This window comes from Chelon labrosus (assembly GCF_963514085.1).
Source record: "Chelon labrosus genome assembly, chromosome: 10".
Lineage (NCBI taxonomy): Eukaryota > Metazoa > Chordata > Actinopteri > Mugiliformes > Mugilidae > Chelon > Chelon labrosus.
In genome coordinates this window covers 21033504-21060472 of record NC_140360.1, presented here as the reverse complement: position 1 = coordinate 21060472, position 26969 = coordinate 21033504, and the positions used below count along the sequence as shown (strand labels likewise).

Sequence of the window (26969 nt, the reverse complement as noted above, 5' to 3'; positions counted from 1 at the left end):
TGTGTTCTTGTGCCAATATTGTATGCGCTGTTATGAACTATGTCTGAAATAAAATAAATACCTTGATGGTGCATTCATTCTTCTTGTTTGACTTTACAGCAGACTGATTAACTGAAAGTCTTTAATAAAAACAGAGACTGGAAAAAACACAAACTGTGGGGGAAAAAATCAACACCAAAACAGATCCAAGGTCTCGAACAGAACAAGCTATATATGAGATATTAGAATTCCTCAGAACCAAGAACAAACACTGACACTACTCTGAACATTAAAGACTTCTACCATTTCCCGTTCCTATGCACGTACAGCATTAAAGCAGAAATATTGTTAACCTATTAAAATCTAAAATCAATGTAAGGGAGGAATATACTGTTTTGTGCATTAAATGGCAAGTATAAGATGAACAAAATAAAAGATTCCAAATGAAGCTCCAAATAAGTGTGGCTTGAGCCAGCTCCTAAGCAGGTATGATCACATGACCTCGTAGCCACTCCGGATGCCTCTCATCAACATGCAAGCGAACACGATGCCCATTATCTGGAAGAAAGAGAAAGAATACTGGCTTTAGTCCTTCTACCTTCAATAAAATGGACTGACGTACATATAACATTTTTATAATTATTTATGTCCCGTGGTACCTTCCAAAGATGAAACCACCAGATGTGTCAATAAAATGTAATGAAACAGATGACAATTTGTTTTACATGACAAAATTAATGATCAACACAAAACCACTTGAAGACTATTAAGTCTGGTTGTAAGTGTGCTAAGTAAAACTGAACTACTCAGGAATCCAAAGTGATAAAGTCTGGTCAGATGTTACTGTTGGATGTGTTTACTAATGCTTCTGTTTACTGCGGTTACATACCTGAAGGAACGCAATAACGAGAGCTGCCACTATCACCCACAAGAGGTTTTTCTTCAGCACTTCCACCACCAAATCTTGACAACCCTAGAGCAACAAAAACAGAACAGTGAGCTTTACGTTATTTATCCTGTGGGAAATTCAGTAACACAAATATGTGTCTAAATGTGTCTACGTGCCGTAACGTAACATTATTACTGCATCTGAGTCATATGTCTATACATTATTTGCTTTAATAGGTACGTAACATTTACCAAATCTTACGACTTTGCAAGCATAAACCAATAGGAGCTTACCTCTGTGTACACTTTGGAGGCGTCTCTCATGGCATCTTTTCCGCAGTCTTTAGTGACATTCAAGCAGCATGAGTCAGGCACTGTGTTACCATCAGGTGCGAAGCCTATCCAGTCGGCAGAGCTGTTCACACCACAGCATTTCAGCTGGAAATAAATAAATATACAAGTGAAATACAAAACATTTGTTATGCAATTGCCAGTTATAAAGTTTCACGTTAAGTAAATAGATCAACACTGCAAGAAGAAATAATGTTGTGTCATGCAGGACAGACCAACAGGATGCAGCAGTGTTGTGAGAAGGTGTTGTCAGGCTAAGTAAACAGTGAGTAGGACAGTTTACATTGAACTTACACCCTGCTGCATCTTATCCACAGAGTCTCTGAAATCGTCTGAGGCATTTTTGTAAGTAGTAATCATTTCAGTGAGACTGTCCTGGACGATAGTGGAGATCTAAAAGGGACACACATCATAGCAGCCAAAGTTAAAACACGCCTTCTACAGCTCCTTACTTAACACACAAAACTGTGAAATTGTACACTCACTTGGTTCCTGTAGATGTATCCAGCGATCGCTGCAGCAATCTCAACAATGATGATCAATGAGAGAAGGACAGCGAACTAAGGGAAAGAGAGTTCATGGAGTACTCATTAATTGGTACCAACAAATTCTACATAAAAAATTCTGTCATATTTTTGTTATATTCTGGTTTAACAGACTATCCTGCTGTATGAATTACCATGGTGACCATGCAGTAGTTTTCTTTCCAGGCTCCACAGCAACCGAAGAAGGCGATGAAGAAAATCACCACACCGACTGTGATGATGACAATGGGGGCTCCAGAGGATGACACATCATGGATCATAAAGGTGTTGTGCAGAGACATCTGAACCACGATCCCCACAATAATCAATGCCAGGCCACATAACTGTAGGAACAGGAAGAGATTTCGTTAGGGTGGAATTCATGGGACCGTCTCTGCTCGTTTCATGTAATATATTTCTTTGGTCTGAACCTTGATGATCATGCAGTGTGCAATTTCATTATTTGACGTGGAAGCAAACAAAAGTAGTCTTTTAATTCCCATTAACACATCCTGCTGTGCTGATACAGTAGATACATCAATGTATGTTTTTGGCTGTATGTTCACATGGTATGAATTGCCCTTATAAAAATGTCCACATTTAATTTCTTTCTAAGTGAAGGGCCAGGACATTCCCAAAGTCAGTAGGATTCATCTATTAATGTCTCTACTAAATAGTTGTATACTATAGTTTTGCAACCATTACGATGTCTTTTCTTAAAATAGCGCGGACTCTAAACAGAAGTTGCAACATGCTTCGGCTGTAAAAGGATCAACTGTGATGTTCATGTGTCATTGTTCCGGGTGGAGTCACAAGAGCAGGTTATTAGGTCTTTGTCTCTACAGACGTCGTCGTGTGGATGAAAGGTTTGACCACGATCAGCTGGAATCAACCAGCTCTTGAACAAACACCAGAGAAGGGAACACCAGTTTCCTATGCCTTCACTGTAGTTCAACAAGGAGGAGTGTCCACATGAGTCAACTATTGTGTTAAACTAAATTCTTCAGACTTAAATAATAACAAAAAACAACAACAATAATGATGATAATAATTTAAGGCCTTCATGGATAAACTCCAACCGCACGAGAAACACTAAGCGTCAAACTTGAGTGTTTAAGTTCTCATGAAAATCTCTCCTCATCTCAACAAGTTATAAAAGTGAAAGTACGTTTTGTCTGCAATATGTACAATGCACTGCAATGTGAACAATCACTCTGTGTCTTATCACAACTGAGAGGATACTAAAGTATGAGTTACAATAGACACTTAAATGATGATGCATGTGGTGGGATAAGGTAATAGCTTAAGCTTAGACATCTACATGTTGCAACAAAAATAAAAAATATAGAATATAAATATATAATTTTCCCGGTGCACGTGTCGACTCACAGGTACTCAAATTAGACCTGAAATTATTAATCAACCAAAAGAAAATGAAGAAAGGGTTATTTGATATTTTTCAAGCAAAAGTCCCAGACGCTGGTTTTAGCTTCTCAATTATTAGATTTGAATTACTTCATTATTAAGCTGTATATGACTTCTGTATGACTTCTGAACTCTTGGCTGGACAAATTAAGGAATTTGAAGACATCACACTCTGGGACGTTTTTGTGGCCGTTATTAACATTTCATAGATTTAATGAGTGACCCAGATAATAACCAGAGGATTAAATAGCCATGAAGTGTTGTCTTTAATAAACAGTTAAAAATCCAAAATGATTCATAGGAGACTAAGAGAACCTGTAAATATATGGAAACACTGGCTGTAGCTGACAAGAAATCTCTCAAATCAAAGAACTGCCGAAAAAAATCTCTCGACTGGACGATATTTTCAGGACCCACTGCCTCAGCGCGGGTCCGCCACCATCACCACCACCTTGGCCAGAACAACTGCATCATTTTAACAGTTCTTAATCACAACAATGAGGAAGAATGTGTTTTCTAATTTGTGATTATTTTTACCTCTGAGGCTCTCAACTATTTACAGACCTATGTACAGGTGTGTACGTGTATGTGGCATGAATGTGTGAGTGATCGTATTGTTTTAGAGGCTGCACAAGCAAAGTTCGTGTGCTGTTTTTTTTTGCTGTGCAATGACAATAAACGTAATTCTAATTGGAAGCTTTTAATGTGTTAACTGTAAGTCACAGTTGTTATAGCACTTACTACACAGTCTAAAAATAAACACACCTGTACAGGAAGCACAGAACACAAGACATAGTAGAAACGTTCACATTATTACAGAAGGTTCAGTGACAAGTGTCAGTCTTTCTTCCTGTATTTACTCTGTGTCAATTCTCGACTGCAATTTTTTAAAGTTATATTAAAAAGTGGTGTAGCAACATAAACAAAGGGAAAAAAGCCCCAGGACTAATAGCTCCAGACCGAACTGGTCTCACCACTCTTTATTGTTTCCCTATTTTTGGGACATTTAAACTTGGATTAGCAGACACTTGTTCGTCAGCACAGAAAACCCTGCTACAGCTGTCATATGACACATTATAAAACAAGGTTGTTGTGTTAAGCCCTGGCTGTAGCTGAAGACCTCTCCTTGTTGGCACCACCAGTGTAAATATTTGAGCCAGAGTCAAATAGGCGGCTAATGGGTTACGCAGAAAAACATAAAAGGAATGAAGCGAGCAGGCAAACAATGATGAAGGTCACATAAATGCCAGAACAGTAGTTTAAAATATACCAGTAGGATAAAAGCAGACATTTGACTTAAATCACATTCACTATCTCCCTTTTATGTATGAGTCTGAATTCTTATTGTGTTAAAGTATTCACTACACACTGCTCTCAAAAAATAACACAATGGAAAGCAGAGCCCAATCATGTTCACAATTTTGTGGAACCAATCAACAATGCAAGCTGCTCTTTACTCAGGGAACTACCGAGCATCTACTGCCGAAGGGGTGACTTCGGACACAGCTAAATTGTTTCGTGATGTTCAAAAATTACCCATTAGTACCTGGATAGCAATCAGTAATGCGATTACTGCAAAAATAGCAGATATTTGCTATCTGTGTTTTGGTTTTGTGAATATCCTCAACCTCAACATCTTTGGGAAAGTACAAGGGACAATTTCTAAACTAATCAAATGAAAACAGTAACATGTGTTCGGCATGCTTCGCAGCAGGAGCATCAATAACAACTACATTACTACTACTGTCTTTTAAACATGTATCACATAATTGGATACTACTTAAAATGATTTATTGATGTTACTATCAATGGTGAAAATAATGGCTCCACAAGTTATGAGAGATCGTTGATAAATGTTTTTGATGCCTGTCAACAACTATAACTCCTCCTCAAGGGACTCACAAGGTATAAACGCAGATAGTGAACGACAATGTAATCACCGCATAAAATATGTCTTTATGGGTTTAATTAATGATACAAATACATTACTGGGATAAGTAAGTGTTGTGCGCTACAAAGTGACACTTCCTTGTGTTGTGTACTGTTTATGAATGCCAAATAGCCTCTTGACTCTTGACTTCCTCCTGTTACTCAAGAGTTCACTGCTCAAAGCTTTGAGCGGCACCGTGTCCGTGGAGAAAAAAAATGGTTAATCTGGACGAGTCACATGATGCCGTTACGCTCTGATCACAAGATTCACAAGCCGTCATTGTCACCTCTGAACACGCAGTGAAAAACCTGCAAACAAGGTCCACCCAGGAAACCCTTCGCTTAATCCAGGATTTCATTATTGTGATAATAAAGAAACAATAAATGCCTGTCTGCAAGGCTAAAGGACGAATCCAACAACTGCGTAACTGTGTGTGTGTGTGTGTGTGTGTGTGTGTGCGTGTGTCCATCAGCTGATTTTACAGATGACTACATGTATGCTACACCTTAAAGAGAGATATTTCATGCTCAGTCATGCGGCTGGAAAACAGGGGGAATGCCACCAAAACAAGATCAGCTGTGAAAATATTTCTGCCAGAATGATACACTGAGTTATCCTGATACGACATAACCTGCTCTGTGGCCTTCATGTTGCTTCAACTGTGGCCCCCACAACCTCTCTCTGCTTTCCAGGTTTTAGGTGCTTTCCACCACCACACTGCAGCATGATTACAGCAAACATTTAAAAAGAATTGGTTTGCTTCTACTCACCCAGAAAAGGAAGTTGAAAAAGAATACGAGATACTTGACACATTTCATTCCCCCTTCCACACCCATGGCTGCTGTTGATCAAGTTCCTGTAATAAAAAAATAAAAAAAAAGAAGGAGAAAAAAAAAGAAAAGTAAACAAGGCGTTTGTTGCATACCTTTCCCTGTTTCAAGACTTAATACGTGAGCTGTAAAGTGAGCAGCAGCGCTGTGGAGCAGGAGTCATTTTTAAGAGGAAACTTATTGACACACTCTCTAGGTTACAAACGGCCTCGAGACAACTTGTGAAACGAACATTTCCTCCGTTAAACAATTAACCGTATTTCACACTCCACATTTATGCACATTAAGTTCATAGAAGGCCATCGAAAAAGAGAAGCGGTCCATTCGTCCACCAAGAACAGGTTAAAGTGAATAAAAACCGTTTAATAAAGGGATTAAAGGTGTCGCCTGTCCGGCTCCGTCCCGGACCGTTAATCACCGTTAGCAACAGTACCGGTCTTTGTCGCAGGCCAAATTGAATCATCTAAAAACAAATTATTGAATTTATCTCGACAACTACGTTAGCCGTACATAAATACAAACGGATAAGCTGTTTAAGTTGCGGGCCTGACTAAAATAACAACCAAATAAACAACAGCTTCAAACTGACGACATACTTTTTTGCGGAGAAATACATCGTAACCGTTAAACGGCCCGTTCTAAAAAAAGAAGTTGACGGACGGAAAAAGTTTTGGCACAACGACGGAAAAAAGTCAGCTATTTCGTTATTTATTACTATTGCCTACCTTTACAAGTGCGTCCTTTCAATCTTGCGACAAGGGGCGAAGACGACTATATGTTGAAGCTTCAGACTAAGTTGTGCCGTTTGTACTCCTCCTTCCTGCTGCTCTGCTCTGCACCTCCTCTTCTTCTTCTTCTTCTACTGCCGTTGCCTTCAGGGATCCTCGTTAGCATCACTCCTGACCTACCTCATAAATTTAGGCAATTTTCAAAAACTGCCAGTTGGGACAAAAAAAAACAAAAACAAAAAAAAACAATATTGTTATTAGTAGTATTATTAGTAGTATTAAAAGTATTTAACTTAACTTTTCTCAATTAAGCCACGTTGCTACACTGTTTTTTCCAGTACATTTTATCAACACCTCTATTGATTATTATTGATTTAGTTTAAATTCAGTTTGTATAACAAAACTTGAGTTGAGTGGACTTTTGTTTCTCACCACTTCAATATCTATCTGTCAGTTTGTGCTAACTTTGTTTAGGAATTTAGGTGCCTCTTTTCGGGAATTAGACACCCATATGAATGTTTATAAGTCAAAGCTTTATGAAAGGCCAACAAAATAGATGAGTTGTAAAGCACTGGAAAGAACACATTTGGGGTTTGGTTATAGAGAAATGAGGCCCTGATCCTTTTATTAATTGAAACTGTCCCCATTAATTAAGTAAATTAGAGTCCCAGACACAAGACTACTGGTTGGCTTTTGGATTTTTGTGCATATAATGTCTCTGCCATGTATATTCTGTACTCAAAGTGACACAGTACACCAGATTATCTCCATCTTTTCCTCCCTTACACTCATGCCTTGAAAAAGAACAATTACTATTATAGTCATTCAAATGACGTTGCACAGCGAGGACGTGACTCATTTTAAACAGTGAGTAACATTCTTAAGACTGTGCAATGTTGTAACTGTCTCTTTGAGCAATATCAGGGAATTCAAACTATACTGTGACGACAAAACCTCGGATCTATTTTAAATTAGCTCAAACTGGGATAGGCTGCAGCCCCCCCCCCCCCCCCCCCCCCCCCCTCCCCCAAGCAGTTACAGAAGATGAATGAATGAATGAATGGTTAAAGTTATTCGCCCTTTTGTAACCTGTGCACTTGCTCACAAATGTATCAAAAGATAAACACTTGAGTGGCCCACATGCCTGAGCAAACCGATAATATCAGTTTGACCTGCTTCTGACGTGGCGTTTTAATCTGGGTGGTTTATTAGCACACAGTGCATGAGTGTTGCAGGTTACAGTGTTGCATATTTTGCAGAAGTGCTCTGTTTAACCTTCACTGCTCTCTGACTCTGACTGTTCATGCACCACCTCTGACAGCATTACTTCTGCAGGCAGAATTGAAAGCTGTCTTTGTGATAACAAGTGAAATGCAGCATCACGTGCTTCAGCCATTTGGCCAAAAGCAGTGCTACTACACCACGTAGGCCAGGAGATCAGTGCAGCTGCTCAGTGTGTAACAAGAGTATACTAGAAGCTTTGTGAGGAAGTGATATGTTGAGCAAAATGCTAACATCAGATCATGAACATGCTCAAAAGTGATAATGATAATCAAGTATTATGTTGCAATTCACCCCGCAGTGAACATCAAAGACTGTAGCCCATTTCATGGCAATCCAGCATATTTTTGTCAAAACATGTCAATCTGCACCAAACTGGGAGACTAACTGATTTTGGCATTCACAGATTCATGCTGCAATCAAGGCAAAAAAGAAATAGGTGAAATGATCTGAGTGTCATTAGCTAAGACATGGACATTTATCTCCTGGAACAAATCAGAGTTGCAGTTGTCAGTGACACGGTAAGAGCTGGTCAATCACCTGACACTTGAAATCTCTTGAGAAAGTAATTTTTCCTGTAACAGTAGGAAAGACTTTGAGTGTTACTAAAACCATGAATGGTGGACCATCCCAGTCATGTGTAACACAAGAGAATCTGCCTGCAGGCCTTCACTGTGAGGACAGTTTAGGTAGAGGTGATAGTAGAACACTGGAACTAAGGCACCCAAAAGGACTTATGGTTAATAAGTTATATGACTTATTAAACATTTCTCATACTGTGTCATATAAGAATATACACTGTGATTTTCGGCTTATCTTAAAATGAAGCTCTGTGTACTAAGGTTAGTAGGTTTTCATTCGTCCATAAGAGGGGGGGACCTGTTTCACATGCTTTCAATGCTTTCACTCCTCTGTACATTGTTCTTACCATAAAACCTATCAATTTGTAACCAGCCTTTCGATTTAACCTTTTTACAGTCTGGATAGAGCAAGTCCTCTGATCATCGTACAGCTGTGAGAGTAGCTTATCCGTTGTCAGCTGTCAGCTGTCAGCCGTCAGCCGTCAGCCTCTCTGCATATTTACTTACTCCACCAATGTCAAACTACAACCTGTTTAGTCTGCGTAAGCAAATATGTGCACCACTGTATACTTACTGGTGAAGTGGATCTACTATCATAAAATAAGCTGCAAAAGGTGCCATTAAATTACTTTAAATATAAGTGGTATGAATTGTTTAATTAAATTAATTCATTAAAAAAAATAATTAATAAAAAAAATAATTAATTAAATTAAATGTACAATCCACAGTCTAACATTGGGAACCCACACAACTAAAAAATTATGGGCTGCTTATTTGACGAATGAACCAATAGAAATGTTCTTGACGCTTTATCACCATCATCCTTGCAATTCAAGGACAGCTTGGTTGTCTTTATTTTCTTTGTCACCAAACTCAGATGCAATAGTGTGTGCCGATGTAGAGTGATTTTCTACACATCGTCAGTAGTGTGGAAACTAGTGAAAAGTAGTGAATGGTGGACGAAACCACACAGGAAGTTTCAGCAGCACAATGACAGCTGGTTCCCAAAACTCATCTCAGCTCAGCAAGATTAAATGAAGCATCACAACAGGTCACTGACTGTGACCTCTGCGTACAGTGGGTAAAAGAGTCTTCTCATCTACAAATCAGATTTCATCTTTTCAGATTTACCCACATGAACCACTGAGGTTAATATGATAAAAATATATCAACAATTTGTCAAAATCCTGAGAAATCTTCAGCAGATTTATTGCGATGAATTGAATACATTTTTGAAGCCATTACATCCACCAAGCTGAGCAGTTTCTGCATGTTTTGTCCATTAGTATACTCGACACAGTCCAGCGGACAGTCCAGGGTGGGTGTGAGTGTGTATGTAGGTGGATCTCTGCAGTCCTCATCACTCTCTGCACTGACAGAGATGCATGGGATCAGTATGATCACCACGCTGCTTCTCTTCAATCCTCCAGAAATGACGTGGTCCTTTATCAGCCCCTTGAAGCATTTCCTCATAGTGTGGATGGGGAAGTTTTCATTTCCTGATTGAGGTAGATATATAAAAGTTTCTGTTTTCATTTACTTTCCTGTTTTCTCACTTCTACATTTGCTTAGCCATTAAAAAATATTTTGATGCGGTGGTCTAATATGACAGAAATGGGGCTCCTAAATCCAGATGCAAACTGTCTTCTTGAAGGAGCAGATGATCCAAAGGATAAACAAGCAAATGGAGTCTGACCTCTCCGATACCTTATCGTGGAGAGCAGATGACAAGAATAGATATACAGTTGTTCCCTATAGAAAACACAAAAATAAATATTGTTTTAACATTTTGCACATGAAAATAAAGACATGTTATGCCCCCACGTCACCCATCTTTCAGGAGTCCTCGGGAGTCTTTGTATCAGTGTTCATCAGTTAGGATTGTCACAGTGTCAAACCCTCTTTTACTCTGACATTAGCAGTCTTTTCAACAACTGGGAGGCTGCACGAGGAAAGGCATCTGCTGTCCTCATCTTTCCCATCTTATTGCAACTGCCAGAAAGATAACCAGTGACAGCTTTATATCTGTGTTAAATTTCTTCATGATGAGTTCATTCACCGTCTCAGAGATGCTGGGACTCAGTGTTGCTTTCAACTTAGACCTGTCACTATGTGACAAAACAGTACAAAACTTAACTGGGGAACCATGGTGAGACACTGTGCTCACAAATCTGATGATCCGGTTATAGAGTTAAAGAACCTAATTGCAAGTGGTACAAACCTAATAATAATAATAATAACTTTATTTATATAGCACTTTTAAAAACAGGGTTTACAAAGTGCTTTGACAAACAAAGCAGAACAAATAAAAGGAACACAGTTAAATTAAAACTCAAAACTTAAAAATTAAAGAGTAAAATGAAGACGACATCACAAAAAGGCGAGTCTATAAAATTGTGTTTTAAGAAGTGATTTAAAAGAGGTTACTGATTCTGCAAGCCTTATCTCCTCAGGTAGGTATTTCTAAGCACTGAGAAATATATCTTTACTGTATCAGAATGCACTAGACATGATTCCAGCCAACAGACGGTACTTTCCGTATATAACTGATAACATGACTCTTGTTTTTCCTGTGAATGACTGATGTGAATGGCTTGTGGCATGAGGACTGGAACATAAATTCCTGAGGGATGTAGTCAGTATTATTGGCTAAATGTTAGTGGATGGAAAGCTCTGACACACATTTTAGGATTGATAGCTGTGGTTTGATGTTACTTTGCTATGCTCTACCTCATTTGAAAGCCATGACCAATGCTTTGACTAAATTACGAGGAAATATATGCAGGTACCTAGAATTACTTTTCTGATCTAAGAATAGCATCATTTTCAGAACAGTGACAAATCTGAAAGCGAAAATGCGTGGGACAGAAAAAATATAAAATCATATTTAGAGATATTTGATATAGCTTTTATTACCTTTCCAATTTTGTTTGGTTTTTTTTGTAATTTTTTTTCTGCGGATTTGCTGATTTACTCGACCTCTCTCTCAGAGGTGGAAGTAGTGTGTAGGAAGACAAAAGGGAGAGGATAAAGTTCAGGATAAACAACAAAGTATTTAATAGAACATATATCATATATCATATGATATTTACCTGACTTTAAAGGTGTATTTCACTTTATGTAACAATGTAAGTTGCATCCGGTAGGTGGCGGTGTGAACAATCTGTCAAAAAGAAACACGGAAAGAAGAAGAAGAAGAAGAAGAAGAAGGCGGAAGAGGCAGGACGAGACGTTAGGATATGGTGGAAGTATCATGGCGGGATGCATGAAAATGATGAACGGTTATGTCCCACCCAGTGTTAAATTAATTGCTTTTATGGTGCTCCTTATCTATGTACCTCATCCTTCACATCAGAATACGGGTAAGAAGCAGTGTTACGAAGAACAGAACAGGAACCCTAAGTTATAGGATACAAATAAAAATCGTCCAGGCTAATTGATGTTAGCTTGTGTTTGAGGTAGTAAAACAATATGCAAATTGTTTTCACACATTGCCTGTGAGGTAAAGTCCTTATGGCTCGGTTACTTTCCGCAAAGATGGTGTGCCTGTTTAAAACAGAAACTTGTTAAAATGATTAATGTGTTGTGCAGTTGTATATTTGCTGAACGCATCTGTAAAACCACAACGTTGGTCCAAGTCACCAAGCCACCCCGCCCACAAGTTTTCAGTGCAGGGACTGTAAGACTGGTTTTATACCTGCAGCAACTTGCCCGATATCAGGCTTCAGTATTAATACTCATTTGTTTATTAGATTCTCCCAGAAAATAGTGAAATCTTTTCTGAGAAAAACGGCATATGTTTTGTCTTATTAAACTGAATGTACTGTTTCATTGTTGTCCCAATAACTAGACCTCTTTGTTTGATGTTGTCCTTCATTGTGATGAACATAGAGATGGACACATGCACAGTCTTGTTGATGTAAATGTATGTGAGCGAGAGTATTTGCAGTTGAAAGTGGTCCGCAATTGAAGCGTAATGATTTAATGCTGTGCCTTACCAATTTTGGGGATGATTAAGCCTTTTTTAAAAATTAAATTATACATTTGTCAGTGCTTTTTACATATTCTTGTTTGAATTACAGACGAGTGAAGTATTGGAGGGACTGATGCACAAATGTTTGTTTATTTATCTTGGGATTTAACAGTGCTAGTTATTTTTTTAAAGGTGTTCATGTCACAGGTTTAACTTGCAATAAACAATCCAGCGTAGAAAGTAACATGATGTGGCACAGTCTCAGTGTTACATACATGTCATACATGTCTCTGCTTGTCAGTCACAGGTCAAACTCATCAAATCATCAATTTGCGGGATGGAGAGGAGCTTGTCATGTCAGGGTCCAACCGGTTCTGTTACAAAAACTCCATCTTGCCGACCTGGAGGCAAACCTGGACAAGAATTCAGGTGAGTACCTTTAATGGTGCCCAGCCATGTAAAGAGTCAACCATAAAATAATGAGACAAATAACATCTGAAAAATCACATCATAATAACTGAAGATTTCTGACAGGTCAAAGTGTGGAGCTCAAAGGTGTTTAAGTTGGAAACTGTGGAAGGCGAGGAGGAGCTGCAGGAGCTTGACCGCTTCAGTTTCTGGGGCTGGTTTCAGAGCTTGTTACGTGAGAAGCACAATGAGACCACTATTAACATCAACCTGTTCAGCAAGAAGACATGCTTCAAGGTCGATCCCACTGAAAATACTCATTACACTGTCAAGCCCCTTCGGAGTAAGTGGAAAGTGAATTAAGAAAGTTCCCTTCCTAATTATTGACAGATAATATGTGGCTAATACTGCTGTTGTTTTCCTTGCAGGGTTTGATATCTATCTGTTTTTGGTATTCCTTGCTGGAGCGGTGTTGTTTGTCTATGCAGACTCACTCAGCAGGTATTTTTTTTGTGTCATTAAATTTAAGTTGATTTTGACATGATTGATTGTTGTGTCATTATGTCATGTTTTTTGCTCCCTCTTTCAAGGAGTCAAGTTTTCTTCTACTCAGCCGGTATGAGCACAGGCATGATTGCCTCTCTTATCATCCTCTTTTTCATTCTAGCACGCCTTTTGCCAAAGGTATGGTATTTCAGTGTCCTCAAATAATCACGATTTTATTGGTTACATATCTTGGAACTAATGCCTGACTTTTTTTTTTACCCGTGTTGTGTTTGCTCCTTCCACAGAAAAGCCCCTTTTATTTGTTGATAGTTGGTGGCTGGTCGTTCTCTCTGTACACGATCCAGCTTGTCTTCAGGAACCTCAGCGTGATTCTGCGAGAGCACTGGCACTTGGCATTAGGTACAGACTCTCTGTGAACACAAAACCGTTTAGTAGACAGTGACTTGATTAAATCAGAAACATCAGACAAAAGCCATAATTAACTGCTCACTACTTTTTTATGTTCATTATGAGTGGCTATTGTGAGACAGCAGAGCATTTAAGTTACACTGACCATGAACAGTTACTCAGCTGATCAATTAGTTCACTGACAGAAAAGTAATCAGCACTTATTTTGAAGTAAGGTTTTATTTGACTTTTATGGTAGAAAATTAAATGTCTGGGTTCTGATGTGTCGATCACTAAGTCTGTCATAATCCTATAAATTTATATGATGATTTATTTTAGGAATCCCATAAGTTTATCACTATGATACTTTAAACATAAAGGAGAATATCACTACAGATCAGCTCTTGACTAAAACCACAATGTACAAAAACATGTGTAGAACAGATACTGGCTTTACAAATACAGCACGCAGGCTTAGCTCTGCTCTGGGTTAGTTCTTCTGTTTCTGTTTTTCAGGTTACGTAGTGCTGGTGGGATTCATCAGTTTTGCTGTGTGCTACCGTTACGGTCCTCTGGTGGATAAGAAGAGCATTAACATCCTGTCGTGGACACTGCAGCTCTTTGGTCTGCTCCTGATTTATTTAGGGATTCAAATTCAGCAAGTCGCCTTCGCTATCATCGTGGCAGCTTTGTTTTCCAAGAATCTGGAGTATCCAGTCCTCCTGGCAGTATTAGCATGGAGGTATGCAGTTTTAAAATGCTGCCAGAAGGTGGCGTGAGAGCACAGCACTACAGTTAACAGATCATAATGTGTTGCTGTGATCTCAGGCAGTATAATATGCGTGGTGATATTTCACAAATGTATTAAACAGATATAGTCTGCATTAGATGTTCTTGATACTCGTGTGTGTGAACTAATTCTATTACAGAGCAACGTCCGTAATCATGTTAGGTCTGTATAAAATTAATTATTTTAATTGAGTTCTTGATCTGTTCAGGAAAATGAGACGCTTTGTACACTGGAAGCCAGAGCCACGTCGCCTGCTGACTGAGGAGGAGTATCAGAAGGAGGGGGAGGAAGAGACTCGGCGGGCTCTGGAGGACCTGCGCAAATACTGCGGCAGCCCAGAGTTCAGCCCGTGGAAGGCAGTGTCCAGGCTGCAGTCTCCAAAAAGGTGCCTTTTTTTTCTTTTCTTTTCTTTTTTTTAACTCTTACCTGTATAACTTAACACATTATGTCTATAAGGCTCTTTAAACAGAAATAGAGACAATGTGCTATATCACATGTATTAGTCATTTTGATTGAGTACAGTGTCAATAGAAAGCATTTGTGTTTTAGTGTCTTACAGCTGTAAATCAAAGTAGATTTCTTAACAATTTTAACAACTTTATTTGACAGCGACCACTGAAGAGACAGACAGGAAATACCTCTTGAATACGCACAGCTGATCTTTGTTTAATAATTTAATAATCAGCTGCATGAAGGACATAGATGTACTACTAGAGTGTTTGTACTCTTCTTTATCTGTGTAAATTAAAAAGGAACACACATATGAAATTTACTTTGATTCAAATAAAAAATTTGAAGGGACTGTACTTATTAATAAATATACTTAACTTAAAAATAAGACAAACAAGGATAGTTTAGCATTTGTATTGTTACGATGCAGTTTAATCCATTAACATCAATGACGTCATCATTATCAGATTTATATCGTTATATACCAGATTTATGAAAAATCATTATAGAGTTGGATCCCAATTAGAGCCCCACATTTCCAACAGTATAATTAAAGGTGTATTTATGCTTTGTGTCTGATCCAGACATCCTGGTGATGGAGACTTTGACACCTGTCATTGGTCCAAAATGCATTTATTCATTCACGTCTCTCAGGAGTTGAAACAGCTCCTTCTGTCTCCCACAAACCATCCACACAGATGTGGTGCTGATTTCAGTAAAAGTAACTGTTGTTCCACATTTATCAAAATCAACATGAGACGTTCACTTCAAATCTCCATTGTTTGAAATTAACAGAGGAACTCAACACAGCCGACTAGGCGCCGACTAACGTTTTAGTTGTGTAATAACAGAACGATGCCAACACACCAGTCAACAAGTATGATGTAGGCCACCCACATTGGTTTTATGTAGATCAGTGGTAGAAGTATAAACCAAGCTTAGTAATGCTAGCTTAAAAGAGCAAAAATAATCATCTTTTAATTAGTAACATGAAGGTTTAACCGCAGAGATGTGTGTAAAATCAAATCAGAATCATTACTAATCATGTAACAATTGAGATGTTCTTCATCTACAGCAAGCTGATTGTGTCGAGGAAAATAAAAATGAATGTATCCTACGTACTATGCTCATTTTCCAAAACATTTCGTCTCTCTCACTGAGGTGCTACGAATCATAGTGTGTTAACATCTTGCTGATATTGTCGCAGGTTTGCCGATTTTATTGAAGGATCCTCTCACTTGATGACAAACGAGGTGTCTGTCCACGCACAGGAGTATGGCTTTGGAGGATCTTTTTTTGAGGATGAGTTTTTTGACACAGACGACGAGGAAGACGATATTGATATTAAGCCCATGGCAAGACCAGAGTGAGGGGACACAGTGTTGGACACGCTTAAATCATGAACACTTTTTATTGCCGTTGAGACAGACGGTTGGAGAACAGCTCTCCATGGCCGTCCAAACTGACAGATTTCTTGCTGAGGAGGATGCGTTAATAAAACTGAATTCCAGGGAACTCCTTTTGGGGAAATCACAGGCACAATAATGAGGTCAGATTTTTTTTGTTACAAGAAATACAAAAAAAAAAAAAAAAAAATGCACTAAAGCCAGATCTCTTCTTCTTTTAAGGAACAAAGACGATAGAACTCATTTGGTTACTGTGTGGTTTGTTGCCTTTAGTTGTAGCTTAGAAAGGTTTTTAGTTGTCAAAGTAACATGTTTACAGCCTCTGCAGGCTCTAAGTGGGCTCACTGCAGCGTACTGCAATGAGCATCCAGGTTCTGTTCGTAAGTCACTGTGAAAAGTTCTCACCTCTGTGAAGAGTACAGCACTGATGCACAGTGGCAGTTTCTATTCTAGTTTTCTGCTCGGGAACGAAAAGTCATGTTCATGTTTGTATTTTACTTATTTCCTTTTATTTTAATGGAATGCATCGGTGAAATCCTCCCAAAGAATTTTGAATAAAATATATAAATATATATATATATATTTGATCTCTTGAAAAGCTTGTGTTGGTGTCGTTGTATAAGATTACAAGGGCCAACAGGTGGCATGTTGATAATTACGATAATTACAATGCAGTGCTTTCAGTCCAAAAATCTGATATATTATTTTTTATAATGGGTGACCACGGCTTGACTACTTCCATTTTATGCCTGTTAATACTACTCCGAGCGCCCGACCATCCAAAGACATGCTCATTAGGTTAATTGGTGATTCTAAATTGGCCGTAGGTGTGAGTGTGGTTGTGTGTCTCTCTGTGATAGATAGGTGACCTGGCCAGGGTGTACCCCGCCTCTCGCCCGATGACAACTGGGATAGGCTCCAGCAGACCCCGTGACCCTTAACAGGAATAAGCGGGTACAGAAGAAGAATGAATGAATGAATGAATGATACTACTCCACATTATGACATGAATATTGAAAATTTTTACTCCACTATGATAACTTTGTGACCTAATGTAGAAGGAAATGGGTTAATGCATGTACACTTATTTTGATCATGCAGAAAACTTGTACAGTGGTATTTTTGTTGCAGTTAAATGACAATTGTAATTAGGCACTCTGAGAAAATGGATTCTAGGCTTCAGATCCTCCTTTACCCAGGTCTTGAGGGCTAATTACTCCCCTGCTGGCCAAATTATGGAAGTGATAAGCGTGAGTTTGAATGTGGCAAGGAGCCTTGAAATGATCCCTGTCCTTGGAGACAACTCACAAGATGGCAACAAATAAGGGAATCTTCTGCCCCGTGACCGCTGGACTAAGATGTAAGGAGATGATTACGTTAAAAAACAAGTTCTAAAATTGATTCCTACCTTAGGCCATTAACGTTTCTATCAGCCCTTACACGTTTATCTTTCCAGATCAACATTTATCACAGAAAAATATAAGATCAATTTGAAAAGTGTAATGCACCGTTATCAATTAAGCAGTTTGGACATGTGACTGTGGCCGACAGCTGTGAATTTGTAAAATTGCCACTAATAAATATTTTTTGTGTTACGACAAAAACAACTCATTCTTGTTTTTAAGAGGATAAAAAAAAAAAGATACTGGACATTTTTTTCTGGATTAGTGTCTCACCATGTTTCTCATTATTTGGTTTCGTGTTTTAATCACTTGCTGCAATTTGTAGTAATGTTACTGCAAACCCAGGAGGAAGAACATGAACATGTGGAATTTCCACGTAACAGCAGAGGGCTGAGCTGAATCAAACATCTCTTGCAGAAGCTGAGTGTCGTTATAAATGCCGCAATAAACTGTGCATCTGCATATTTTCACAAATGAATCACTCCAAGCCAGCTCTATGATTAATATCTTTTGTTCTCCCTCGGGTTACCTAGAATCCCAAACAACAAAAACGGTGTTTAAATTTGAAAACCCAAAGTCCCTAAAGTGATTTTTCTTGGTTTTCCTGCCGTTTGGGACTGTTACATCTTTATGTTTAAACTTCTAAGAAGCTATAGATATAGACAAAATAGAAATGTCTGACCTTTTCATATCTTTATACATCATGCCAGATAAATCAGTTAAACTCAAAGCAAGCTGACTGAGTCACAGTGCAGTGAAAATGTGATACCTTGTACCTTTTGATCAACGGCGTTTACATTAAACTGAAAGTGGAAGCAGAACTGGGAAAAACTGCAGCAGATGACCTAATACGCTGTTCAAGCCAGATAGCGTTATCTTTAATCAGGCAGGTTTCAGTATAAAAACAAACTGTATTCATCCTTTCTCCCACTCTCTAGTTTCAGTGAGCCATATCTAATGTCTTGGGGACATTGTGACATTTAAGCGCAGCTGCTCTGTGCATCCCACCACTGGCTTCTTTACATTATGCATTTGTCCAGGTAGCATTTGAAGGCAGGGAACAACCCTGTTGCAAATGATTGCACTCGATTAGACAACATGTTTGAAACAGCTACGATTATTTGCATGTGTTTCCCAGGATCTGGTTAGCATAAACAACAGTGTAATCCCATTCACATGCAACTGCATTTCCTTCGAGCTATTTCCCCTAAATACGCATCACTAACAGGGAAACCTCACTGCAATGCAAACACGACTCCATGACACACGAAAGGGGGTATCCCTTAGATGTCTAAGCATATTGCCGACACTGTAACAGCCCCCTCATGGTGGCTTCATGTAAAGTGTCTGGACTTCCCCACAACCTGCAAACTGGTCAGCATTAATTCACCTGATTCCTGCAAAGCTCCGTAGTAAAGGATTTTGTCATGTTTCTACTGGATGAATAAAAGTAAAAATAATAAACAACCATGTGTGCAAACTGCAAAAGACGCCCAGTTTTTGAATCAAACAGTGAATTTACGTGATTATCATGGCAATGTGTTTATTGTAGGTGTGTAAATGCATGCTGCATGTAAATCCTTCATAGAAAAAAAACATGAAAAACAAATGTTGCAAGTGTCATTTGGGGACGACCTGACGCAATTAAATTAAAACATTCACTCACTTTTATGGCAACGTCCCCACACTTGGCTTTACATGAATTGCAGCCAGTGCAGTTTGTCACAGAAAAGCTACAGGAGAGACAAAAAAAAAAAAAAAAAAAAAAAGATGGATAAAGGTCACATTTGAAAGCAGTGCAGTAAAAACTTCCTCAAAGACGGGAGCGAACCGTCTGGAACCTATCAGGAATGTCGGTAAAACTTAAATTTGGTGAAGCAGCAGCAGTGCATTTACATTTTCCCGGCTGCACACAAATCAAATTGGGTTTCTTCTCGAACTCGACACATAAAACAGTTCAGCAGAACAAGAAAACTTGAAGTCCAGTGTTGGTTATAATCCAGTGTTCAGTCAGTTCTGTCAGTACTTGTTGATCCCAAATATCCGTACTCCGTGAAACTGAGGCAGCTTTGGGAGGAGGACGCTCAGGAGGGAGCTTGTGTTGATGACGAAATGTGTGGGATCGTATTTTGTGTAGAAACTGGCAAGAATATACCTGCAAAGAGAGAGCACATCAACACCGGAAATACTGGATCTCAAATATACATTCACAAGTACCGAACACCGCACAATGAAGATCACATAAGCTAATTAGTCTCTACATATTTTGAAAGAATAAAGGTGCAATGTGATCCATTTGGAGCGCCGGTTTAAAGACTCCCTCTGCTCTGAATGTCAAAAGCTCCACATCTGAGTGCTTGTTTACGTGCTTAGCTGACCTGCACAGCATAAAGAAATTGAACATCAGGTGATGATGAAGCCTTTAACTATCAAAAATACTTCAGTGTAAGTTCTGTATAATTAACAAAGTTAAGGTCAAAGCACAATGAATGATACGTGGACGATTGACATCATTAACCACTTACCAATCACTAAAAGTTCACATGAGGCTGACAGGAATCGGTCAGTTTCTCTGCAAATATTTTTGTCATATGGATTTCTACACTACCTGGCAAAAGAAAAAAAAGTCGCCACCAAAAGAAAAGGTCACACACTAATATTTCTTGCAATGTCACAAGATTTATTTCCATCCAGTGTTGCATTAATGTTTCACCAAGATCTTGTATTAATGATGGGAGAGTCTGACCACTGAGTAAAGCCTTCTCCAGCACATCCCAAAGATTCTCAATGGGGTTAAGGTCTGGACTCTGTGGTGGCCAATCCATGTGTGAAAATGATGTCTCATGCTCCCTGAACCACTCTTTCACAATTTGAGCCCCATGAATCCTGACATTGTCATCTTGGAATATGCCCGTGAACATCAGGGAAGAAAAAATCCATTGATGGAATAACCTGGTCATTCAGTATATTCAGGTAGTCAGCTGACCTCATTCTTTGGACACATAATGTTGCTGAACCTAGACCTGAGCAACTGCAGCAACCCCAGATCATAGCACTGCCCCCACAGGCTTGTACAGTAGGCACTAGGCATGATGGGTGCATTGTTTCATCTGCCTCTCTTCTTACCCAGATGCCCCCATCACTCTGGGACAGGGTAAATCTGGACTCATCAGACCACATGACCTTCTTCCATTGCTCCAGAGTCCAAACTCCCCTAGCAAATTGAAGCCTTTTTTTTTCCAGCTTGCCTCACTGATTAGTGGTTTTCTTAAGGCTAAACAGCTGTTCAGTCCCAATCCCTTGAGTTCCCTTCACATTATACATGTGGAAATGCTCTTACTTTCACTTTTAAACATAGCCCTGAGTTCAACTGTTGTTTTTCTTCGATCTGATTTCACCAAAGGTTTAAGTGATCGCCAATCACGATCAATCAGGATTTTTTTTCAACCAATTTTCTTTCTCATAGACGATGGTTCCCCACTATCTTTCCAGTTTTTAATAATGCGTTGGACAGTTCTTAACCCAATTTTATTAGTTTCTTCAGTCTCCTTAGATGTTTTCTCTGCTTGATGCATGCCAATGATTTGACCCTTCTCAAACACTAACATCTTTTCCACGACCACAGGATGTGTCTTTAGACATGGTTGTTTAAAAAATGAGAAGCTACTCATTGCATCAGTTGGGGTTAAATAACTTGTTATAAGCTGAAAGATATTCGTCAATGCAGTAATTATCCAATAGGAGGCTCGTTACTATTTGCTTTTTTTGGCCACGCAATGTACAACGATCAGCCACAAAATTAAAACCACTGACAGGAGAAGTAAATCAATTTATACGTTTTGTGATTCAACAAAACAGCTGTGCACATGATCTTAATTGAACAATATATATTATGTTGACCATCTTGTGACAATCAAATGTTCTGCTGGGAAACTTTTGGACCTGGCATTCATGTAGATGTTACATGTAGCACCCACATAGACCAGACCAGGCACCCCCACCCCATAGCAATGACACTCCTTGATGGCAGCAGCCATCCCCAGCAGGATGCCAAGGTATTGACCTGGTCTCCAAATTCACTTGATCCAATCTGATCAAGTATCTGTGGGATGTACTGGAACAAGCCTGATCCACAGAAGCCCCTCCCCTCAACCCATAGGGGCCCACTAACAACGTTCTGTTCCCAGACACCACAGGACACCCTCAGAAGAGACCTACACAATATTAGGAAGGTGGTCAGAGTTGTTGAAGGGTCTTCTTCACCCTTAAAATCAGCAGACGTACAAAGTGACTTTGTCTGTTCTAACATAAAATACAACGTTAGCATGCCAGGCTAACTAGCTCAAAAACGAATGAAGCAAAAGTAAAAGTTCGGTGAGAACTCTACAGTCTCTTTGGCCCATTTCTGCTGCTCCATGCTCTTCATCTCTTCCCCACTCTGTCAAAGTAATTTCATTTTCAATTTCCTCGTCACTACAGTCAGCCAGTGATCTATCCACATTCTACAACTCAATCAGCCTCAAGTTCCTTAAAATTCACTGCATTTCAGTTATGACTATGTCACGCAGCCCTCCATCTCCCTTCTATGATGTCGCTTCTCATCAGGGTCTAACCACCAAAAAAAACCGTAGCATATCTTAACTACGAGACCAAGGATGATTTCATAGTAGATTACAGATGCACAGGGGTTGTGTCAGGCTACAATTATGGATGCTGGGGCATGGAGTATTAGTAAGATGGCCTGTTTGGAACCATAAATTGCACATTAAGAAACACTTACAAAATGAGATTTCTGGAATGATTGCAAAAGGCAGTGTTTTCAACCTAGTCATGAGAGCGAGTGTTACCTTCATAGGCTACCAAGCATTGATGGACTCTGCTAGTAATGTCTGACATTTCAGCCGACAAAACCTACAGCTTTTCTGTGCTACCATTGTTTTAAATAAAACAGGAATTACGGGTTGTCTGCCTATGTTATCACAATAATCTGCAACGGGCTGCCAGAGAATGGAAAGTTTTTCTTGTGATTAGTTTAAAATCGTTCTCAGATAGATAACGGTGTGCTGGAGGATTTCCAACAGTCTGAAAATACCAAGTGAGTCAAAAACGCGTCTGTTCCAGAAAACCCATTGCATATTTAACTACATGATGATTACTGATTTAGTCAGCATAATGAAAGTGAAACTGCAAACTGCCAGCCGCTGCGGATGAGTAAGTGAGTAGTAAACGTGCTTACAGTACAATTGGTGAGATGGTGAGGAATTTGCGTGAAGATGTAAATTGGACGCCGTAGTCCATCTGTTCCCAGTGTGTGAGCAGACGAGCTTTGCCTTGGTCTGGTGTCTCAAAAGGAGTGCCCTTCACTGTGTGTAGAAACAGGTACATCGCCTGCAGAGAAGACACCACACAACAGAGATATATTAGAGAAACTAATAGCCACAGAGATAGTGGGGTCCACATCAGTATATACATGAAAAGCAGCAATCCTCCACAAGAGTTTAAGAGTGACAGTGAATCATTAAGATGAGGTTCTGCTGCAGCAAGACATCTCACTTAATTTTACCGCATTTCACATACCCAGTCGCCACAAATTAACATACTATACGATTATGGGAGGAAGTAAAAAAAAAGCAGCAATGCGTACAGATCTACAGACAAGCAAATGATCGCGTAACCTCAACTTCAGTATTACAGCTACTTGTTGCAATACAGATCAATTTATATGTTTTGTGATTCAACAAAACAGCTGTGCACACGATCTTAATTGAACAATATCTATTATGTTTTTATTTCTGCAGTGTCATCAGGTAATGCCGAAGCTGATACTAGACAATAACAAATGTGGAAAGTCAGCTGTGACTTGTGGAAAACCTCAGTATCAATTCTGGCTTTTAGTTGTTGATGTTAACATCATGTCCTCAAAATGTTCATGTTACACTTATTGTTTGCAGATTACATCCGCTGAAGCAATACTCCACATACAACGTTCACAAGCTCTAGTTAGGTTAACATAGTGATAGCTCATAACATTGGTAGGTCATTATCATTCAACATACGACTGTCAACATACACAGTACACTGTTGCGTGTGCAGAAGTCTTTTCACACAGACTTTCACTATGCTGCATGGAAAAAAATACTATCTATCTATCTAGTTTGACATTTCGCACTCCTTAATTTTGAAGTTCAAAAGATCAATAAAGCCCCACTCAGATCATTCAGGAGACGCTTAGCTTAGCTCAGGCTGACTCAAAAAAACAAAGAAAAACGAGCTTGGCTATTTCAGATTGGAAAATGGTATCATCCACTCAATTTAACACCCAGCAATCCTGCTCAGTGATGTTTAACACTGCTCATGAGGTTTAATATATAAGGACATACTGAATAATAAAAGCTTTGTGGCAGACATTTCGACTTGTACCAGTGTTACAGCAATGGAAAGCACAGTTGCATTCATGATGGCTCACTGTGATCATCATGCATTAAAAGCAGAGTCTACACCGAGACTCTAGAGATAAATATAGTATGACTCAGAAATGCTATAATGCTTTAACAATTCAAACAATGCTGTTGAAATTAGAACTCAAGACTCGGACGATGACCTGGCAACCGTCGATTGCTCAGGATGAAAGCTAAGAAGATGATCAATTTCCAATCAGTGCAGCTGTTTGGGTTTGAGCATCGTTTTAACTGACCAGGTTGTGGATGACATTGGTGAGGGTCCAGACGAGTGGCACAGTGAAGAAAGGAATGCTGAGCAGCACGATGTGCAACACGACGGTCAGCAGCAGATAGGTGAGCCATATCCCTCTGCTGTTCATCACCCGCGTGTTGGGGTTCACCTCGCTGTGAGCTACGCCCACATTCATCTTGAAGAAAGAGGGAGACAAGCATGAGAGTGCTTATTAATCTGATGATTAATGACCTTTGTGTGAAAATTCAGGAAACTGTAAAAATGTGGAACTCAGTTTCACCTCCTTTCTCAAACAAAGAATCATAAAAACGTAAAGATATTCAACACTAAGCAGCAAACACTCATACCATATGTTTAGTGTAATTAACCATTATTGTATAGTTTTACTATTGGTTAACCTGGAGATCATGGCCATGACCATATTATTAAACTCTATCAGACAAACAGTTCAAAACCCTGAGATATTCAATCAACTCTGACATTAGACAAAGAAAATCACCAAGTCGTCACAATTAAGCTTAAAAAGATTACAGTTAATGTGTTGATAGAATAATGACGAGTTGTACTTTGATCTTTTATTTTATTTTTTTTTATATCTATTTTTTTTATTTTTATTTTCACTATTAGTGAGTGTCCTTTATTTTGTCTGTGCTAAGTGATTAGGCATACTCTACAATATTTGTGTGTATTTTGAAAAGTCAAATTAAAAAAATCACAATATCTACAATAATAAAGTAATGAATCATGCAAAAAACTATTTGCAAATGTAAATCACTGTACAATTAATACAATTATATAATAGTATAAATAATAATAGACAAGTGATTTAAAGACATATTCAGGCACTGTGGAAGTGTGTGATACACACATTATTGAATAAATGTTTAAGTAGCCCAGTTACAACAGCGTTTTCTCCCTTATAGAAGTCCCGAGGAAATGACACCGCCCGACTGAATTGTTCTGTGGGATAAAACACGCGCTTCCTCTGACTACCATCAACACTGAGCTAACACACCTAGCCGCAACTTTCAGCCACACAAAATAACAATGAGCAAGCAAAAATATTTAATATTCCAGACCGACGTGTTGCTAACTATTGCCATAATGCACATACATCTTAACTTTAGCCTGCTAGCTAACCACGGGTATATAACCTAACGTTCATGAGCTAGCTAACAGCTGCTATCTACAAGTTGACGAGCTAATGCTAGCGCAGAGTTATCGTTGATTATAATTAACAGTGGAAGAAGGCGACGTGTTCATCCAGAGGAGTCTGGCGGTTTCTGTTGAGTAATTAATCTGAACCAAGCGACATTTTGAGGTTTAAAACGTTACATTTCACCGCAGCAAACTTTACCTTCCTGTGTTGTCGTAGCTCACCAGGAAATTCCTTGTTTTTTTGTTTTTTTTTTCTTTAACCCCGCCCTCGTAAGGTTTTTGGGGCTGGTTCCTCTCTGCTGCAGCAAGCAGCTGTCAAAACTCCAGGCCTGCCCTGATCAGCGGCAGGTAAACAAGGTGAGGTGGTTTTGAGCAAAGAACAGCTGTCCTCCAAGAAATTCCCAAGATGTCCCAGTGACTGTGAGCAACAGTTTAACTTCGCCGTTAATTCCCACATACCATAGCCTAAATGTCAGCACGATACCAAGGTTCACATGACAGGGGTGCAGATCCTTTGTCAGGATTGGGGCGGGGGGGGGGGCACACAAAAGAGATTTTTATTTATTTCATTTTTTTTGCCATGCAACTCATACCATGTCACCACAAATCACAACTATGTAGAGGCTCACCATATCATTCAAAAAGTACTGCACAGGGAATCATTTATTGTGCTTACCTTTCTTGTTTATTTGTCCTAAACAGCCAACAGCACGCCTCACTGCTTACTTAACTGTTATATTAGTAAATCATAATTTTAAGGGTTTCGGGCATGTATTGTCTACTCATCCCCAATTCTTCTCATCATCTTCCTTTTCTCCCAGTGTATGGGACTACTTTATGCATGATTAATTGATATGAATCAGAATCAGAATACTTTATTAATCCCATAAAGTGATAGTTGCTAGTTGAATAAAGGTAATACAAAAATATATAAAAAATGAGTAAGATGCATTTAAAGTAAAGGAACAATATTGCACAAGTATTCACAATATACAGAGGTAGAGGTTGCAAATAAATTAACGGCGTCTGAAGTGTTAAAGGTGTTAAGAGTGACCAACACTCAGCTGGAGGAGTTATAAAGTTTGATGGCCACAGGCAGCAATGACGTCCTGTGGCGTTCTGTTGTACATTTGGGTAGAATGAGTCTGTTACTGAAGGTACTCCTTAGACTGGCCAGTGTGTTGTGGAGTGGGTGAGATGTGTTGTCCAGGATAGTCTTAACTCTTGCCAGCATCCTCCTCTCTGACACTGTGTTTAAAGAGTCCAACTCCACCCCG

General features: G+C 39.1%; 3 protein-coding genes across 4 annotated transcripts; 1 reads left to right on the top strand and 2 right to left on the bottom strand.

Annotated features, from left to right (window-relative positions):
- Window positions 1-107: 107 nt before the first annotated feature.
- Window positions 108-6790, bottom strand: cd63 (CD63 molecule). The gene is made up of 8 exons (XM_084552511.1): window positions 6653-6790; window positions 5868-5953; window positions 1898-2086; window positions 1704-1778; window positions 1513-1611; window positions 1162-1305; window positions 869-952; window positions 108-537 (listed from the first exon to the last, which is right to left on the bottom strand). Exons 2-8 carry the CDS (start codon window positions 5931-5933, stop codon window positions 472-474), a joined length of 723 nt encoding a protein of 240 aa, XP_084408637.1. The 5' UTR covers window positions 5934-5953; window positions 6653-6790; the 3' UTR covers window positions 108-471.
- A 4914-nt stretch (window positions 6791-11704) lies between these two features.
- nemp1 (nuclear envelope integral membrane protein 1) lies at window positions 11705-18962 on the top strand. Of its 2 annotated transcripts, none has more exons than XM_084552506.1 (9): window positions 11705-11879; window positions 12792-12919; window positions 13025-13241; window positions 13327-13399; window positions 13489-13582; window positions 13690-13804; window positions 14309-14534; window positions 14791-14967; window positions 16240-18962. In XM_084552506.1, exons 1-9 carry the CDS (start codon window positions 11771-11773, stop codon window positions 16400-16402), a joined length of 1302 nt encoding a protein of 433 aa, XP_084408632.1. In that variant the 5' UTR covers window positions 11705-11770; the 3' UTR covers window positions 16403-18962. The 2 variants fall into 2 exon arrangements, with proteins under 2 accessions (XP_084408632.1, XP_084408633.1); XM_084552507.1 differs by having other exon boundaries at window positions 15192-16252.
- Window positions 18963-19154: 192 nt separating this feature from the next.
- Window positions 19155-25929, bottom strand: ormdl2 (ORMDL sphingolipid biosynthesis regulator 2). The gene is made up of 4 exons (XM_084552515.1): window positions 25892-25929; window positions 24536-24709; window positions 23078-23229; window positions 19155-19996 (listed from the first exon to the last, which is right to left on the bottom strand). Exons 2-4 carry the CDS (start codon window positions 24707-24709, stop codon window positions 19861-19863), a joined length of 462 nt encoding a protein of 153 aa, XP_084408641.1. The 5' UTR covers window positions 25892-25929; the 3' UTR covers window positions 19155-19860.
- Between the last annotated feature and the right edge of the window lie 1040 nt (window positions 25930-26969).

Bases quoted from the DNA above. Each gene is read 5' to 3' on its own strand.
- cd63 (XM_084552511.1), bottom strand. From the start codon at position 5,933: ATGGGTGTGGAAGGGGGAATGAAATGTGTCAAGTATCTCGTATTCTTT. The intron at 1,779-1,897 runs GTAATTCATACA...TCTTTCCCTTAG, and splicing joins ACTACTGCATGGTCACCATG to TTCGCTGTCCTTCTCTCATT. The intron at 953-1,161 runs GTAAGCTCCTAT...TTGTTGCTCTAG, and splicing joins CCTCCAAAGTGTACACAGAG to GGTTGTCAAGATTTGGTGGT.
- nemp1 (XM_084552506.1), top strand. From the start codon at position 11,771: ATGGCGGGATGCATGAAAATGATGAACGGTTATGTCCCACCCAGTGTT. The intron at 11,880-12,791 runs GTAAGAAGCAGT...TCTGCTTGTCAG, and splicing joins TCCTTCACATCAGAATACGG to TCACAGGTCAAACTCATCAA. The intron at 13,400-13,488 runs GTATTTTTTTTG...CCCTCTTTCAAG, and splicing joins TATGCAGACTCACTCAGCAG to GAGTCAAGTTTTCTTCTACT.
- ormdl2 (XM_084552515.1), bottom strand. From the start codon at position 24,709: ATGAATGTGGGCGTAGCTCACAGCGAGGTGAACCCCAACACGCGGGTG. The intron at 23,230-24,535 runs GTCAGTTAAAAC...TCTTCTCTGCAG, and splicing joins CCAATGTCATCCACAACCTG to GCGATGTACCTGTTTCTACA. The intron at 19,997-23,077 runs GTAAGCACGTTT...CTCTCTTTGCAG, and splicing joins ACCATCTCACCAATTGTACT to GTATATTCTTGCCAGTTTCT.